Genomic DNA, 18,360 nt, shown 5'->3' on the forward strand with positions numbered 1-18,360 from the left:
TAATGGCTTGCAGCCTTACTTCAAAGTTTAAAGATCATTTTCTTAAATAGTTTAGGGTAACTATTTCATATGCAGAGAGGACACTAAAAAAATCATTATTTTACCATGAAGTAATTCAGAGGTGTAGAAATGTTTTTTTTTTTTTTTTATTTTAAAATATATTTTTTCTATGATATGATTAAAATAGGTTTACAGGAGGTGAAATGGTTAGCGTAGATGGATTGGCTTATTGAGTGACAGAGGAATCAGACATGTTAAGTTCTGCATTCTTTTCTGATTGCAAACTGTTTCTTATTATTCAAAATTCTGCCTTTTGAATTTATGTATGCTTTGGAACATAAACTTAAGGAGAGGCAGCTTTCTGTTTACCCTACAGGAATGCAACCTTGAATAAAACAGAAACAGAAGAAACAGATGCAAATCTTTGACTTACCTTGGCATTGCAAGGTCCACAACACTGTTTTCCAGACAGTGTTGCTTAACAGCATGTAAACACTTTTGCACATTTTCATATGTTGGTTTAAATGCATAGGTGCTGCGGGTGATCTGTGAGAGAAAGCGGAGTTAAAGAGCTGCAAACACAAGGTACACAGGTGTAATGAAAACAGTACACATGACTATGAACTAGAAACAACAGCTGTAAGAATTCCAAATTAGGTAATTTATTTGAAAAGAGAGAAAGATGCAAGCCTTTGGTGTGTCAGCATCATGCCTTTCAGGTGCCAAACATAAACCATGTTTATATGATGAGTTTAAATAGCCCATTCTAACCAGTGGCAAAGTTCCCCCTGTACTGAGGATCATATACAATTCCTAGAGCCAGCGCCATTGGAATACTGATTGGTCTCACTAGGGACCTCTAGAACATCTACTGTGTATGTACTAATGGTGTTCTGCTTCCCTGCTTGTTTACTGTTTTTTGTGCTGTGCTAAGCAATATACTTGCACAGTAAGTAAATAAATAAAGAACCCCTACCGGCAAGGAGTTCCCTGTAGTGTAGGCAAACCAGTTACCACATACTGCTTTCCTCCTCCAGACAGTGATGCTGGAGAGATCCAACTGATGAAAACTCAGATAGCACCAGAATTGTATAATATAATAACAATCCCTAGCCCACTCCCTTGCTTAATGAATGATTTCTTTATGAATAAAAGTTATTTCTTACTGTCTGCGATTTCTTTATGAATCACAGTCAGACATGATGGTGGACCACAGGTCGGTGGTGTAAAGCAGATACTTACGGAATAGTATGGTTACTAATGGAGCTCCACATAGCTACATGGTAAGACAGACAGCATACCCAAGTGCCTTACATTGCTGCACTATGTGGCGCTGTCACACTAACCAGTACTGATCACCTAGCATGCATTTGAATATGTGGTGCATCTGTGCAACATTCATTAAAATAGGAAAACAGTTTTATGCCATAAGTTCCTGGGAGCATACTAAACATAGAGCACATAATTGTGATACACATCAGCACATTGTGTTTATGGATACCAAGGAAGTAATGAAGCAGTTTTTAACTGTTAGGTAATAAGACTGAGAAAATATTTGAGCCGAGTTTTCTATTGGCTTAATTTTGCTCTGGGCTCAGAGTTTACCCACTTTGAATTGACAGTTTTGGTATTAAATAATTATATAGCCACAGTAACAATTTCAAGCCAAATTAGATATAATAAAAGGCTACAACTACAATTCAAAGTCAAGAATGATGACATATAACAAAAAAGTCTTGAGAGTATTCAAAACTTTGCATACATCATTAAGAGTGTAAAAACAGCGAAGTAGAAATAACAAGGCTAAATAAAGTACAATAAGTAAAATCAATGAGAAAATGCAAACCTCTCTCTCAATTAAGGCTAAAGGATGTAAATTGTTAACCTTAAAAATAAATGTAGCTTTTAAACTATTCAGTGCAAATGTTATATCTCTAATTTCAGTGCAGGAGCCCCTAGTACACAAAAAATAAATGCATTAATGTTACCATTATGTTATTTGGCTGCAAGTTGTACAGGCAGGTGTGTGATACTATTGTTATGAATTTCATAAAAGTGCTTATGGAACAAGATTATAGCCATCCTGCAAGTCTGGCTTATATGCCACCTATGTGTAGCACATGAATTAAAAAGTCCATAAATTAAAATTTGTGGATTACATCATCATCTTCCTTTTCTCCATTTTTCTGCATTGGATTGGTCCGGCTTGTCAACTGTCTCCACCTGTCCTGATTTGGTCCCACTCTGCCACATTCTTCGATAGTCAGGCCTGATTGTCACAGGTCTTCTCTCATGAACTCCATCCATCCATCCATCCATCCATCTCTTGGAATAATACTGTTTAAAAGTCAGCCTGATATTATTAATCATAACAACATCCTCCTAATAAACAGAAAATCTTAAACATGGAAAAGTGTCCCTTTCCTTGAGATTTGCCTCTGGAACAAATGTTGAATTAAAACCTCCAATATTGAAGGACACCGAAAACTGGGAAAGTAGGGTAATAGAGTTCTAAGCTGGCTGTCTGAAAGCAAGATATGCCAGTTCTTAAATATGATATCCTTAAATACAACAGAAATGTCAGTAAATGCTGTGAAAATGTACACTGGTGAAGACTTATGGATGTTAAGCCATTATTGCAAGTTGCACATTTTCTGAGGCTAATTCTCAAATCATGGTTAAAATTCCAGGATCTTAAGGATTTACTCTGTGCCCTTTTATGTTAAAGTATCATATCCAGATCTCAGAGACTAATGTTTAATTTAACTACTCAACTGGTATGCTGGAAATTATTAAATTATTTATCTGATGAAAGTATTTTGAATGTACTAAATCATTTTACTGTTTGGTTTGCGTCTTTGCATCTTTCGGCTTTTCCCGGTTAGGGTTCGCCACAGCAGAACTCCGGTCCGCTAATGATTGGTAGAAGATTTTTACGTGCCGACTTACCAGGCCTGAAGCACAACCTTTAATGAAGGTACGCCCCTTCATGCATGTCTCCACACAGAAGATGCTTTAGCTGAGAATCAAAAAGGACAACTTCTTGCTGTGAGTCGACAATGCTACCGCAGAACCACCACATCCTTAACTGAATTTTTGGAAACACCCGCAGATCTACATTCAGATAAACAGGGTAATCCACACCAACTTGCATTCTCTCTAATGTGACCTCATTATAGCCAAGGAATTTATGAATGAGAATATCTTTATCTTCAACAGGCATTTCATCTGAAGTAGTGTTTCTATAAGCCTGTAGCATTTCTACGTGTCAAAGAATTACTCCAAAATTGGGGAGAGGTAACTGTGAGCACTATTCACACAGACACACACACACAGACACACACAGACACACACAGACACACACAGACACACACAGACACACACAGACACACACAGACACACACAGACACACACACAAAACCCCAAAAAACCTTGCCGATGCTGACTTCCTAAAAAACTGCTGGATATAACTTGATCTGGTATTCTGGTATGACTTTTAGGGTTACCTGGTATTCTGGTATGACTTTTAGGGTTACCTTTAAGTAGTCACCATATTTTGAGAAATGGATGTCCCAAGGATTAGTATTGTCTTTGATAATGAAGTTCAACTTCCCCCTTTAAAAATGAACATTAAGGCATTGACTATCATAAATGAAATTGCCCTCAAATACAGAAATAAGGATGATGGCATATGCCAGGCCCATTGACACCCCTTCAATCTAAATAGATCAAGAGTGAATAAGTATAACTTTGATTGTATGAAGAATGACTGGGTTTTCATCCAGAACTTTAGAAACTGCCAGTAAACCAAATGGTGAGGGATATGGGAGTATAAAGCTCTCTCTCATACCCAATAATAATGTTTTTCCCCAAACAGTTGTAATCTTGGACAGCACTTCACTAATATCACTCATAAAGGAAACATTTTTATCATGTACCTTTTCCAAAGTAAGTCTATAAAAAGACCAGCATAAAACTGAAAAATACATTTACCTGACCCTGTTAGTCTGCTGTGTGAAAAAGTAAATTCCTGTGCATCTTAGGTAGTGATTAAAATATATATGCGATGGAGAAACAACATATAACTTTTTAGATCCCTGCTGCTCAAATCCCTAGTTACATATCTCAGGTTAAGAGACCTAGCAGATATTTGTTGTATTCTCGAACTTGACTATGTCCCAATAACTGATGTTCAGTTGTGTTGCTCAAAACTGTAAGATGCATTCTGTTATTCATAGATAAATACTAGGTTAACTGTCCTGAACGGTCATTTTAAGCAAAGTTGACAGGAGGTTAGAATCAAACTCTGTAGCTTGTGTTTATGAGGTGAACACTTTAACCATTATGCCAAACCAGTCCTTCTAATCTAACATATTGATCACAAGTAGATTACTGCCTATATCAAACGTCCATATTATCAACTTTATTTTCATACTACACAACTTTTTTAAAGCAACCATTCAAGTTTAAACAAATTGAAATGCTTGGGTGTACAAGTGGAGGTACAATGGCAGTTGTTATCAAATCAAATTCAGAATCATTCTTCTTCTTTCGGCTTGTCCTGGTTAGGGGTCGCCACAGCAGGACTCCGGTCTGCTAATGATTGGCAGTGGATCTTTACGGTGCCGAGTTGCCAGCCCGATGCCTAACCTTCAAAAAAAGGTTCAAAAATGTTTTCAAAAATAGCAATAATAATGTCATATGTATAATTGGCTTTAATGCTCAGCAAAATATTTCCTCAATTTAATGTACCTACAAATGTTGGACAAATCAGTCAAAATGTCCTGTAACAAAGGGATGCTGGTAACAATGACAACAAGAAAATTTCACCCTCTCTGGAGGACATTATACATTTTACTGCCTAGTACAGCAATGGAAATATTCAGAACTTAGTTAAATTCAGAAATCTTGCACTGGATTCGGTGGCATCCACACCTGCATCTTCTTTATCCACAGTTCCCCTATGGTCCCCTTTTTTGCGACGATTAGTAATCACCCATATTGTAACTTAAATTAGCTGTAAAGCTGATATATAACAAGGAATATGATTCAGCTGCCACACTTTCAAACAAAACAGTTATCATACCTCTCCCTTCTGTGAATGCATCACTTTCATTTTCTTTTCTAATTCAGGTCCTTGATCTTGCAGTACCAATTACACAGGATTCCATCTCCAAGCTCTGATTGGTCATGTTTTACTATTTTCTTTTTCCTTTTTAATATTTCCTCATCACACTTTAATGGAAATAAAATCAAGCATCCTTGCAAAATAGATCACCGTGTACTTTTTTGCTGAATGTTAGTTTCAGTACTGTAGCATCATTTTCAAGGGCTCATGTTTGCAGTCATCATGCTCTGATAAAATTATGATCCACTCTTTGGTGCATTGTAAGGATGCCTCTTTGCAAGATTAAATAATATTCGAGTCAGAGGATTCTGGGTCATATGCCAGTCTTATCTATATGTAAAACGTGAGTGGTGCAAGTCAGTTTAATTACTGAAGGCTCTGCTATCATTCGCTGGGAGGTCATTACTAGATAATATTCAAACAATATGAGCTCTCCAAAGTGAATACAATCTTCCAAAGCACCCACTGTCTTAATGTTTAGTTATTCCAGTGCTGCTCCTCACAAACTTTCAAACATGATAAACAATACTAAAAACCCCACAAATTAATATAAATTAAAAGAAACAACAAAATGGCCATCAAGACTGATAAGGTAGTGAGGTTAATTGAAACAAAGAGAATGATACAAGCCCCTGGTGCCTCAGTTCTGTGCCTCTCAGGAACCAGTGAACTTTAAATAGAAGTTATGTTCTTACCATAACGTTCCATGTTAGTTGTCTTCTTCTCGCCTTCTTCTTGCTGGATGGGTGAGGCGACCTCGGCCCGACCGCTCCACCTCTGAGCCTCAGTTGTTGGTTCCGTCCTTGAGGGCTCTAATCTTCCCCCTATCCCAAAGTTGAGTGAGAGTTACCACCTCTCCCAGCTTAACCCCATAATAGTATAACTGTAAATAATAACCAAACAGAGTCCAACAGAAAGAAAGAAAGAAAGGATCCTGACATCCTGAACCAACAAATATGCACAACAGCATATGTCTAAGAAAGAGAAGGGTACAAGAAAAGAATACAAAGGTCTCTCCCTCTGGTCACCAAGGGCCAGGGGAAGGAGGGTGGGAAACAAGTGAGGCGCAGAAGAAGATGGCGAGAAAAAGTAAACTAACTAAAATAAAATGTCTATCTATGTTGCTGTCTATCTGCCTTCATTCTTGCTGGATGGAATTCCATGTCTGGCCTGAACGGTGGTAGCCAACGAAACAGACTGACCAAAGTTAGCTCTATGCTGACTAGCTCCAACTTATAAGCAGTATCAAAAGTATAATGAGTAAAGTAAGTGGTAAGGAGGGCATGAGTGGTGTCAATAGTCTGTAGTCTTCAGAATGCTGTCAATAGGCAAAAAGAAGTGGAATAGGCCTTAGGTTGCTTAGGCAGTTTATTGGGCAGCTTGGTCATATTTCAGGAAATCAAAAGGATTAGCCATCTCTACCTGTCTACCTGAAAAATAAAAAAGAAATTGAAAGTGAGGTTTCCAGCTGAAGAGACCTGCTGAATTCAGAAGAATTGTTTGTTTTCTTCCGTAGTACCTCGTTGTGATTGATTGCACAGTGTAATTTTGTTCAGTGACCTTTTGGGTATTCTGGAAAAAAAGACAGACCTGTCAATGCTTTTGGTTAGATTGTGTCGAGACCACCTTAGGCAAAAGAATTTTAGGGCAAAAGGAAGGTTAGTCTGTCCCTTATGAACTGTCACCATAAGGAAAACTGGATAAAGAGGTGCTTGAAGAGGGCTAGCTCTTCTCCGAAACTTTTCTAGCTGATAAAAAAGGAGTCTAAAATGCCCTGAAACTTAATAATTGATAGACGCTGCAGAGATTTGAAGGGGAAAGAAAGAAAGAAGAAAGAACTAAATTTAGGTCCCAGAGGAGGATTAAGGGAGGTTAGTGAAAGGAAGAAAAAAAAAAAACTTTTGCAAAGCTTGTGAAGCTTATAGGAAGGCAGATTCCAAATCAAAACATGAAAGTTAAAAAAAGCTGCTAAGTTAGAGCCTTTTGAACCGGGAACTGAGAGTCAATGGAAGATTCAAAAGTTCAAAATAGGACTAAATTGATGGAGAAGAGTACTAATTGGACCTGTCACTCTTGAGACTGTATGTGAGCCAATTCACTTAAATCTGAAGAGTTCCAAAGATTTAAAGGAAACAAATCAAATATCCATAACAAGGTGAGATAATTGAGGAAGCCTGGTGAAAGTTTTGAGGGGGAGGAACCAAGCAGGAGAGTTGGGAGGAGGGAGAGGTTGAAAGGAACTGAGATGACTGGAGGATCAAAGATGGAACCGACTCCAGATTCCAACCACGGTCGCTCAAAAATCAAGGATGTAGAAGGGGACCACACTTATCGATCAAAGTAGAGGATGAATGGCAATGAGGCGGCTCTTCTTCAATGTAGCTGTGGACTTGTGAGATTAGTGGGAAGGAGAAATGCATACCTGAAGTCCCGGGGCCAAACTTGAAGCGGCGTCTCACCTGTGCTGGCTGGTAAAGGGAGAGTGAGCGTGGAATTAGTTGCAGGTTTTGGTTTTGGGAGTATCACAAAGATCGCAGCAAGGCCGACCCTTAAGTGAGAAATTTCTCTCACTTCAGAGTCTACTAAATCTCACATGAAAGGCATGAGTGAGCAATATCTCTGATTTGATTGGACACCTGATATTTGTGCGGAGAATCGAAACACTATCAAATCGCGCTGAGAAGAAATCGAATCGCCTCTCGACACAGTGTTAGGACTTGGTTACCTTGTGGTTCCTGGTTGCCGCCTTGTTTGTTGATGTACCACACTACAGACATATTGTCCCAAGGGAAACTGTCGTTCCCAAACTTGCAAGTCTTGAAGAACTTGCAAAAGCTCTGCTGCTCTCTACTATGCAATTGTCGTCGTTTGGTATGGCCATGCCGTGCCCACCATCTGCCCTGATAATACCTGCCCACCCGATCAGCCCCCCATCCGTTGTCAGGGAGCAACGGAGGGGGGAGTGTGAACCGGAGGGTGGAGAACAAGAGACATCACATGAGATGATTTGCGCATGCGATTTCGCCGCATGGTGTGAGACAACGAAGTTGGAGGTATTGGCATTGTCGCGAGTATTGAAAGAGACTCCATGACAGGAATCATCCTAGAATCTGCAGAGAATAACGCTAGAGGTATATCCCAACTGCTACACTTCATTGCTTATTCTGTTAACCTGGCTTAACTTGTTGCGAATTTGTGATGATACCATATAAGGTTGTTATTCTCTCTATGAAAATGTGGCAATTATCTTTATTTGGTGATATGTTAGTAATGGTGTTGTAAAGCGACAAAACGAACACCATAATTTATAAAAATACCCAGGCGATTTATTGGACAAGAAGTGTAATCCTGGCCATCAGAAGGAGGCTTCTGGTGAATGCTGTGAAGAGGAGTCAGAAAATATGTGACAACCTGAAATCCTTGGGGAGTTGGTCAACTCAGGTCGTCTACTGGAGGAAATTGGTAAACACCGTGAGCAGCTACCAGACCAGAGGCAGGGAACCTGAACGGCCAAGTGGGTGAAATTAACTGACACCTGGAACTTCTGGGCGTGGGTTCATTCCTGTGTGATTGTGCGTGATAGTGAGCGTCTGTTCATTCTAGTTTCCCTTTGCCCAAAAGGGGGTCTATAGAGAAGAGCGTGATCATCCCAGCATCCATTTCTTTGGATTTGATCTTTTCATTCAACTGAGATCCAATCCGATCTTGGTCCTGGGGTCCTTCTTTAGACTAAAAGAACCTTAACAAGATTCCTGTCCTGATCCTGGTCTACTGGAACTGGCTGAATTGCTCTTTGCAAGTAGTTTTGAAATCTCCAAAAATTGCAGATCCCTGGCTGAAATGACATCTCCTGGGTGGATATTTGAACTGATTTAGTTTCTTATCCTTGCTTTGATTGAATTGGAACTTGGAATGCTCCTTTTGACCTTGAGTCAGGGATAGCCAGGCTTCTGGGTCTTCCACTTCTCTCAGCACTGCCTCGAAGTGCAGTGACAATGCTGAAGGCAGGCTTCTGGTAGGATGGATGAAGGCTTCGATTGCCCGCCTGAAGGCGAACCCCCTGCCTAGGTAGTCTACCATTATTATCCCTAGGGCTGCCCCTCTGGCGGGGAAAGCGACTGGCCTCTGGCGCGGGGAGTCCCTTAAGTTGTTTACAGACTGGCCTTCCGATTGCCCTTGAGCCTTTTTACACAGCCCTGGAGGAGTAAACGAGGCCTCCGGGGAGAAGCCTCAGATGCCATCAAGGGTTTCTTTGTCAAGAGGAAGTTTCAGGAGAGGTTTTTAAAGAGGAAGTTAAGGTTTCCGGGTTAGTGAAGGCGTCTTGAAGGATCATAAGCGGCAGAGCCGCGAAGAAGGCCTTGAGTCCCAGCGGCAAATGATCTAGCCGCTCTGCTCACTCCATCAGGCTGGCAGAAAGTCAGCATCTTGAGTTGTAGCAAGCGGGGAGGTAGCCAGCTGCGTGTTCATCTAGTCAGGAAACATCGGCTGTGGATCCGCAGTCATTTCAAGACATTCACCATCAGTCCTTTGAGAGCGAGTAATCATGTCACAAATGGTCAACAGTAAATGCATGGTAAAATATGAGGAACTAAGGTTGTTAGGTCCATTTTCGAATCCATGGACCTGCATTCCTTGGCGAGTGGTGCAGTTACCGTACCTCAATCAGGACCTTCAGCTAGTGGAGAAAACTGCCATACAGGTACTAGTACTCCTTTAGTTCCTAACTGTTCCACTGCTGGTGCAGTTATGAACTTGGAGGGTCTCCTGTCTTCTTTGGTGAACTGAATCAGGAGTGTGGAAGGGGGACACCCAGGAGGTGGAAGGGGGGTCAAGGGGAGCCAACACATACAAGAGGCAGAGCCAAAAGCCTCAGGCTGAGGGGTCGTCCTCTCTGAGGTTGAGGCCTAGAGCCAGCCCTCTGTTTCGGGGGTCAGGAGGGGTCTGGGGCTGGCCAATCTTCAGAAGGGAGCAGAGACCCTCAGAGATGTCAAACTGGTGAGAGGGGGTGGAGGCAGAGGGTCAATGTCCTCCGGAATCATCTTCCTCTGTGTGGGGCTCTTCTGCCAAATCAGGAGGCCTGGGTTCCCTCTCCTCCTTTCTCTCCTTCTGAGGTCTCTGGCTCTGCGGAGAGGGAAGAGGCACAGGGTTTCTGAGAATGCTCCCCTCTGCGGTCCGGAGGCGAGGGGACGGGAGGAGGCCTGGAGTGAAACCAAGGAGGCACACACTCCCGACTGTCTCGAGCCAACAGTGTCCGGAAACAGGGCCAACCGACCCCGCCTGAGAATGAACCCCCTCGGAGGGCGACAGCCGAGGCCGGGCAGACAGCAGAACCCACCGACCTGAGTGCCACGAGAGGGAGAGGGGGCCACGGAGAGCTGTCCGATGCCACTAGAGGGAGCAACCCGGAGAGGGGCGAGAGACATGCCACCAAAGAGCGAGGCAAGACGCGCGAAATTATTCACCAAGCAACAGATGATCTCGCCGGACGAGACCCGGCTCCGAGCTCAAGTCGAGTAACGTATTGATGGATCGGGGCACCGGCAGGCATAGACTGGGCTCAGGGCTCCCTGACAGGTGGGCAGTGCGGCCGGACTTGATGGGAGGGCTCTCAAGCAAGACCGCCAGTTTCATGACCTTAAGCTGACCTGGAGGTGAGATCGGGGACTCCGTTCATTCGACCTGAGATCCTGGGCGGGGAAGATCTTTGCCTCGGGTGACCTTTCAGGGAGATCCGTTAGGTCTGGTCGAGCTGGCACGGAATCTGAGAACTTCTAATACCGGCGGTTCGTCCAGGACTTCCTGACCATCTGCTCCGGAGGTCTACCTATCTGCCGGGAGGTTTAGGAACCCGAGAACTCGCCGGAGCGAGGTCTCGAACGTCCAGATTGAACAGAGACTCCCAGCCCTTAGAGGCTTCCGTCGGTTAACAGAAGAATCCTCTGGCTTGCCATGTCCCACAACCCTAGGCAGGCCAACACAGGGCTGCTGCCCCCAAAGGAGGCTCTGGCAGCATTAGCCTTTGCAGGCTGCAGGTCAGAAAGTCCTTCCACGGCACACACAACAGGTGAGAGTCACAGAGAGACAGCTTTCTGAGATACACGCAGGTGTAAGAAAACTGTCAGAGCCATGCACAACAAAGCTATTTTGTCAAGGTGTAATCACACACACAATCACACACCAGGGTTTTAAACCCTGTACACAACACAAAAGATACTAACCTAACTAACTAGGTTAAAAAATAAAATAAATACACAAACAAATTTTGGGAAGAAAAAATATTAACACAAAAGGAAGAACCTAAAGAAAGAGAGAAAAAAAGCAGAAATTTTTTTAAGGGAGAACCTAAAACTCTAAACTAAGAAAAATAAAAAGCAAAAATAAGGGGAAGGGGTTAAAATATTAAAAATTACAAGGGAAAAGTAAGTACCAAGAACAAGAGAAAACCAAGGAAAAAGAACCGAGCGAAAACAAAGATCTGAACCGCAAGAATGTGACATTGATAGCGGATAAGGGATCCGTCTTTTAATACTAAGACTTCCTACAGATGGTAGCTGCCTTTTAGTAAATGATGTAACCTGCTTCAGGATCTGAACACCGGACTTATTTGGTTCAAATCTGTACAATCCTTAAAAGTGTAGTGGTCACATTCTGAAAGAAGTGCAAGTAACAAACCCTTGAAGTTAGATGTGAGCTCCTCACTATGCAGAATACCTAATTATACAGATTTTTCTGCAAAACTGTGCTGTTTTTGAATTTTATTTTGTTGATAACCATTTCCTATTGAACTCCCGATGCCTCACTGCCTAAATTAATGTATGAGGTATTGTATTTCACTGCTAAATGAATGCATCAGTGGGAGTTTTTTTACTTCCTAGAAAGTCAAGGTGTCAGCTAGATATTGTTGGGAAACGCATTCTATTAAAACTTGATTTATATGAAGATGTGTTAGTGAAACCACAATTTAAATAAATAGCTGTTCTTCTAAAGAAGGAAGCTGTTTTGCTTACCTGTAACATATTATATCATATTATATTATAAATCAAGCAACAACATATTATATTATGAAAACCATTACCCATTACCTACTAATATATCATCTTTTGTACATGGTTATGAAGAAAATGCGAGCAAACAATAAAACTAAGAAATCAAACAGCACAATATAAATGTATTATTTTGCAAAATCATTTGCAAAGTTAAGATAATCCCTGTCAGCAAGCAGCTGTGCAGGAATAAGTTATTCCGGCATGGCAGGGACTATTCCTGTACAGCATGGCGGCGCGCCTTGCATATCCATGAAGGTGCGCTGCATGTGCTCTTAAACAGACACTGAGCTGTGTACGAGTTGCAGGGGGTGTGTCTGACAGCAAAGCTCTCACGATATACACACCCCTGCACTTCAGAATTCCCTTTCAGCAATTAAAATGAGCGAGAACACTCATAATACCCCCAACATGTCAGGAAAACAAAATTGGCAAAGGCAAAAGGGACAAATGTCCCACTACCATACCTCTCATCTGTACAGAGTTTCACAGAATGTCCAGATTTTTGCCTCATATTTTTGGTGTGTTACTCCTAAAATCTGTACTTTCCTGGCAAAAAGTTGAGGATTGAAGTCATTAAATAATGACAAAAATTTGAGTTTAAGACTCCACATCCTTCAGAAAATTCATGCTAATGCAAAATCTATTATTATATCAACTTTCTAAAAGTTTGTAAGAGCAATATTTAAAATCTGTCCCTATTTGTCCCCCCATCATTTTAGGGTTTGTCCAGATTTTTTGCTCTAAAAAGGTTGAGAGGTATGCCCACCATGAAGCAGAAAGCTGATAAAAGTACAGGGTTTAGCATTAGCAGGGATATTCTGAAGGGTATATCTAAAATAACACAACAAAACTTTTTTTTAATAAATGTGATAAAGTTTAAATGTAGCTGTGTGGGTGTGCCCATTGCTTAGCCAGCTTAAACAGCACAAGAAGTTAAATAGCAAGAGACATCCAACATAAGCAGTATTGCAATAGGGTAGGGGTTGGAGCATATGCTTTGTGAGCAACCATTCCCGGTTTGATCCCCACTGTAATCAATTCACATTTTAAATGTGACAGCAGTGCATAAACAATTTTTTTTTTGTATTACCTACTAAATAACATATATTTGTTAACTGAAGTACTGCATTAAGTCCAGATGTCAGGCCAGTTTAATAAAGTTGTGAAATCCCATATACACACAAGTGCCGCATACAGTATAGTGACACATGAATAAATGTAAAGAAAGCACATTGGGGGATGTCAGGGACAGTAAACAAATTTATAACATGTAATGAATGATGAATCAATGCCATACAGCAGATAGTCTATAAAATGAAAAATAAGCATTGCACAGCTGTGCTTACGAGGTGTAAGCATTGTGTAAATATGAATGCTAAGCAATAAGTAGCCCAGCTAAATGGATGTGCCCATTGGTAAGCAGTGCTGACCTGCCCCTTTAAGCAATGCCAACCTTATCTAAGCAGGTTTGCCCGTAGCTTAGCTCAACATATTCAAAACCATCCAATCATGACAAAGGGCAGGAAATCAGCCGCATTTAAACCCCAAGGGCAGGAATACAGTTCATAACTAGTTGCAGCTTCCCACTGTAGGCAGAATGGCTGGAGTCAGAGAGGGCATGGGCTTCTGTGCACAGCGCTGGGGCATCCAGGAGTCCAAGGTCATGGTAGGACTCCTGGTAAAAAAACATGACAAGAGATTGCTGCAGGGCCAGTACCAAGGCTCCCAGTATAAAGTGGAAGCCTGGGACCGTCTCAACTGTGACCTCACCAGTGTCACTGGTATCCCTCGGACTGGTGAGCAGGTCAGGCACCACTATGCTGACGTGAAACAGAGGAAGCAGGAGCTCTTGGACCAGTAGGTCCAAAAATCACGGCAGAGGAGTGATGTCCCAGCAGTGTGTAAGTACTCATACCAGTAACTGTTTAATAATGCCCAGCCTGTATAAATGATGGATAGGTATGGCTAAATATTTCTCTATTTCCCTTACAACTGCATCTGAGTGAGCTGTGGATCAGGAAGCCCATGCAAGTAGGCTGCGAAGGCTGCGTCGTGAGGCTGGTAAGTAACAATCCTGCTTGTAGTAGTCATACCAAACAAATATAAAAGTAGTAGAAAGTCAACTGCCAGTATAAAAACTGTTTTGTGTATGGGTTGTACTGAATAAACCAGACAATATGTCAGCAGCAGTTCCATATAGGTTGTATTTAAATAAAACTGTAACTGCCTGGCAATAAAGCTGTAAATCCTGGACTGGTTGTGTTTACTCTGGTATTGTATGGCATTTTTATTGTTGCATTCTCTGAATAGTAATGTTGTATTAACGACCGTTACCCACACTGTGCTACATAATAAAACTGTCTAGGAATGTCTGTACAAGACTGTCGTAATTACAAGGTCAGATTGTACAACCGAGAGAGCCTTGGGCAGTAAACACTAAAAAGATGGACAGCGATATCCAAACAGCACACACTGCTGAAACATAAATTGTATTTTTATCAGACACAGCCATGGTTAACATCCTGGGAGTGGTAGTAAGCTGTATGCATAATCATACCTCTCAACTGTACACATTTGTTCAGAATGTCCAGATAATTGGCTCATATTTTCTGCATGTTACCCTGTCCCCCTAGCAAATCAGTGGGATGATCTCAGAATTTTAGTCAGCAAATAATGACATACATCTGATTTTCAGACTTCAAAACTTTCAGAAAATGTATATGAAAACAAACCTGTCACTCTAGCAACTCTCCAAATTTATGAGTGCAATATTCAGAATATGTCCCTATTTCTATCCCCATGTTATCAAGCTATGACCAGAGTGTGTGCATTAACAGATTGAGAGATATGTGGATAATATTAACCCAGAATGTGTGTGGAAACAGTCAGGTAGTGTTAAACATTTCCTCCACAAGTTTGTTAGATAAGAAAACGGTGCCTGCCAATAAATATTGAAATCCTGGACTGGTAGTGTTTACTCTGGTATTATATGGCTGACATGTAGCATTCAGTAACATCTGATATGACAATATTACTGTTGTGTCTACCACTGTTTCTCACACTGTGCTACATAAAAATATGTCTAGCAATGTCTGTATGAGACTGTTGTAATTACAAGGTCAGATTGTACAACCGAGAGAGACTTAGAAAACACTGAAGAGATAATATTCAAAAACAGCACACTCTGCTGACACATAAATTGGGGTATTTTTATCAGACACAGTCATGGTTTGAATCCTGGGAGTGGTAGTAAGCTGTATGCATAATCATACCTCTCAACTGTACACATCCTTTCAGAATGTCCAGATAATTGGCTCATATTTTCTGCCTGTTCCCATCCCTGTGGCAAATCAGTGGGATGATCTCAGATTTGTAGTCAGCAAATAATGACATACATTTGATTTTCAGACCTCAAAACCTTCAGAAAATGTATATGAAAAAATCCTGTCACTCTATCAGCCCTCTAAGTTTATGAGAGCAATATTCAAAATATGTCCCTAGTTGTACCCCCATATTGTCAAGCTTTGACCAGAGGGTGTGTAATTAGAGATTGAGAGGTATGTGCATAATATTAACTCAGAATCTGGGAATATGTTTAGAAACAGTCAGGTATTGTTAACAAACATTCCCTCCACAGGTATACCAGGTAAGAGATGAGTTGAAGTATACACTTGTTTACAAACATACCACACTGGCCAAACCAAGGCCATAGGGTAGTGTGATAATACCTGTAGCTTAATGATTAGAGCAATGATCATTAGTTTTGAGAACCAGAAGGATATACAAGTTGTTAATTGCCATCCCCCCCACACCATATCTGCAACAATAATATAAATACATAAATCAGTGAGTATGTTTACACCCAACCTACTGTTGGGACATAAGTCCTATTGTTCAATAAGTATTAATATGTGTTTCTAATAATGTTCCATGTTGAAATACTATCATAGGTGACCTGTTGCTATCAATGTAACCTGCATGCCGTTGTAATGGCCACTGTAGTTGCATATATGCATGTGTTTTGTTTGCTATGCAACTGTTTCAAATCTGGTGTTTTGGGTTAATGGGAATATCTATGCATTCTATTATAACTAATCCTGGATTGTGCTGACTATTACTAACCCAAATATGTTTTAAAACTTTAACACACCACATGACAGTTTGGGGCTGGTCCCAGCAGACCCACCTCTCCCACCTCATCTGGCCGTGGCACTGGGCTCCAGCATGTCTGGGACCCACCCCGGGACCTCCTTGTCCAGTGGTGCTGCACCACATTCAGGTGGAACTGCCTCAAGGGATGGGACTCAGCCCCCCCAGGAGCGAGCGTGGACAGAAAACTGTAACCCATAGTCAGGTCAGGGGATTGGTGTGTTGCAAGCTCAGAAGGGAGTTTGGAGATTTGCTATGCCAGCTTGAGGGCCACATGGCACATTTAGAGGGTCAACCTGCCCCTCCTACCCAGCCCCCAGCACAGCCACATTATAGAATACAATGCACAGTTTGGTATGTACCTCTCAAGACATCTGAAACAGCTGGAAAGACCACAAAAATACCTCACTAAAAGAATCACAGGCCTAAAGCAGATGCCCTATACTGACTGTCTAAAAAAATTCCACCTATACTCTGTCGCATATCATCTACTCAGAGGCGATCTCTGCTTAACATGCAAGGCCATGTTAAACCCAGAGCTGTTGGACATGCTGCACTTAAAGAAATCCCAATCCCTTAGACATGCACGCTCCAGGGATCTAAACCTTGTCATCACAATGAACAAAATATGCTGGAGGGATAGATACCTGACCCAGAGACTCTCCAGACTCTGGAATAGACTGCCCATACATGTCAAGCAGAGTGCCTCTTTGGCCCTCTTCAAAAGGAACCTTGATGATTGGAATGGAGATAGGAAATTCACCCCAGGGATCACATCAGTTGCCCTGCTAGACAGGGGTCCAGGGAAGTAAATACTGTGGGAAGAAATAGCCAGGGAATTGTTATAGCTAGGCATGTATAGGCCCTAGGGCCAATAGCCTAACACCAACCTATGAACCTGTAATGGTCTGCTGTCCAAGAAGTATGTCCAAGACATTTGCCCACTCACCTGCAACAGTGGCAGCTGTGGCCTGCACATATCTTACAAACCAGGGAATGGATCCCATATCCAACAGGTAGCACTCAGGAGTTGGAGACATAGCCGTACCTCGCCATTGCACATACCATGCCAAACAGTGCAGACAAGCATGTATGTGACAATGAAGTATGGGACACCATTAATGTAGGAAATAAACAGATGCCCATCCAAGACAGATGACAACACATGTTGCAAAGTGGTCATGAAGACTGCCCAGAAACATGCAGCAACACTGAGGGATTTGCAGGAATCTCCAGCAAGTACTGCCTGTGCAGTACCTGTGTCAACAATTACCTGGACTCTGCACAAGTGTGGCCTATGGGCAGTGGCGGCTGGTGACTTCAAATCAGAGGAGAGCTGCAGGAGACAGCTGAATGGGTGGGGCCAATGAGAAGGGGTGTTGCCAACTAGAAAGGGGTGGAGCTATGCTCAAAACCGCAACAACTGGAACTTTAATTAAATATGCTGCCCTGAGTGCCAAACAGTCATTACAAGAGTCCAATCAAGACAAAATGAAGTGTAGAAGAAAAAAATATTTCAATGCATTGGCTACATAACAACTTACTTAATATCCAGATGGAAACAGGCTGTGAGGCATGAAAAAATAAATCACTTTTTAAATACATTACTGGAATGCCAGTCAAAAGCAAGTATAAAAAACGAGCAGCACTCGACTCAAACCACTACTCCTTGCACTGCAGTTCTAATTATAATTTATATTCAGCTTTATAAAATTACCAAGTAACATGCTGAAAGTAGCAATCTCTGTGATACCCTCACTTGTAAAAATGTTTCTTATCCAAAAAAGACCTGCTGCCTGACACAACTATATACTTGTTTCATGGGGAAGACATGATCAAAGTAAAAAATGAACAGCAAACAAGAAACAAGCTCAAGATAAATTGCTTAAAAGATTCCTGCACAAGTTATGGACCACACATGACAGATTGGCATTCTGTTTATTTTACGGGTAAGCCTGCAAAGATGACTGCAAGTCTCCAATAAATGTAATGAGCTTCTGAAAATACTGTAATCCTGTCATTTTATTACAAATACTG

At 41.5% G+C, this 18,360-nt stretch overlaps 1 protein-coding gene across 1 annotated transcript in view; it reads right to left on the bottom strand.

Moving 5' to 3' along the window:
• Window positions 1-18,360, bottom strand: part of LOC122813655 (ADP-ribose glycohydrolase OARD1-like) — a 244,751-nt gene that overhangs the window by 76,003 nt on the left and 150,388 nt on the right. The window contains exon 4 of the mRNA XM_044086093.1: window positions 434-546. Within this exon, the coding sequence (XP_043942028.1) occupies window positions 434-546 (113 nt within the window). The remainder of the gene's footprint in view (window positions 1-433; window positions 547-18,360) is intronic.

This window comes from Protopterus annectens, chromosome 10.part0 (genome assembly GCF_019279795.1).
Source record: "Protopterus annectens isolate FY-2018-M chromosome 10.part0, PAN1.0, whole genome shotgun sequence".
In the NCBI taxonomy this organism is placed as follows: domain Eukaryota; kingdom Metazoa; phylum Chordata; order Ceratodontiformes; family Protopteridae; genus Protopterus; species Protopterus annectens.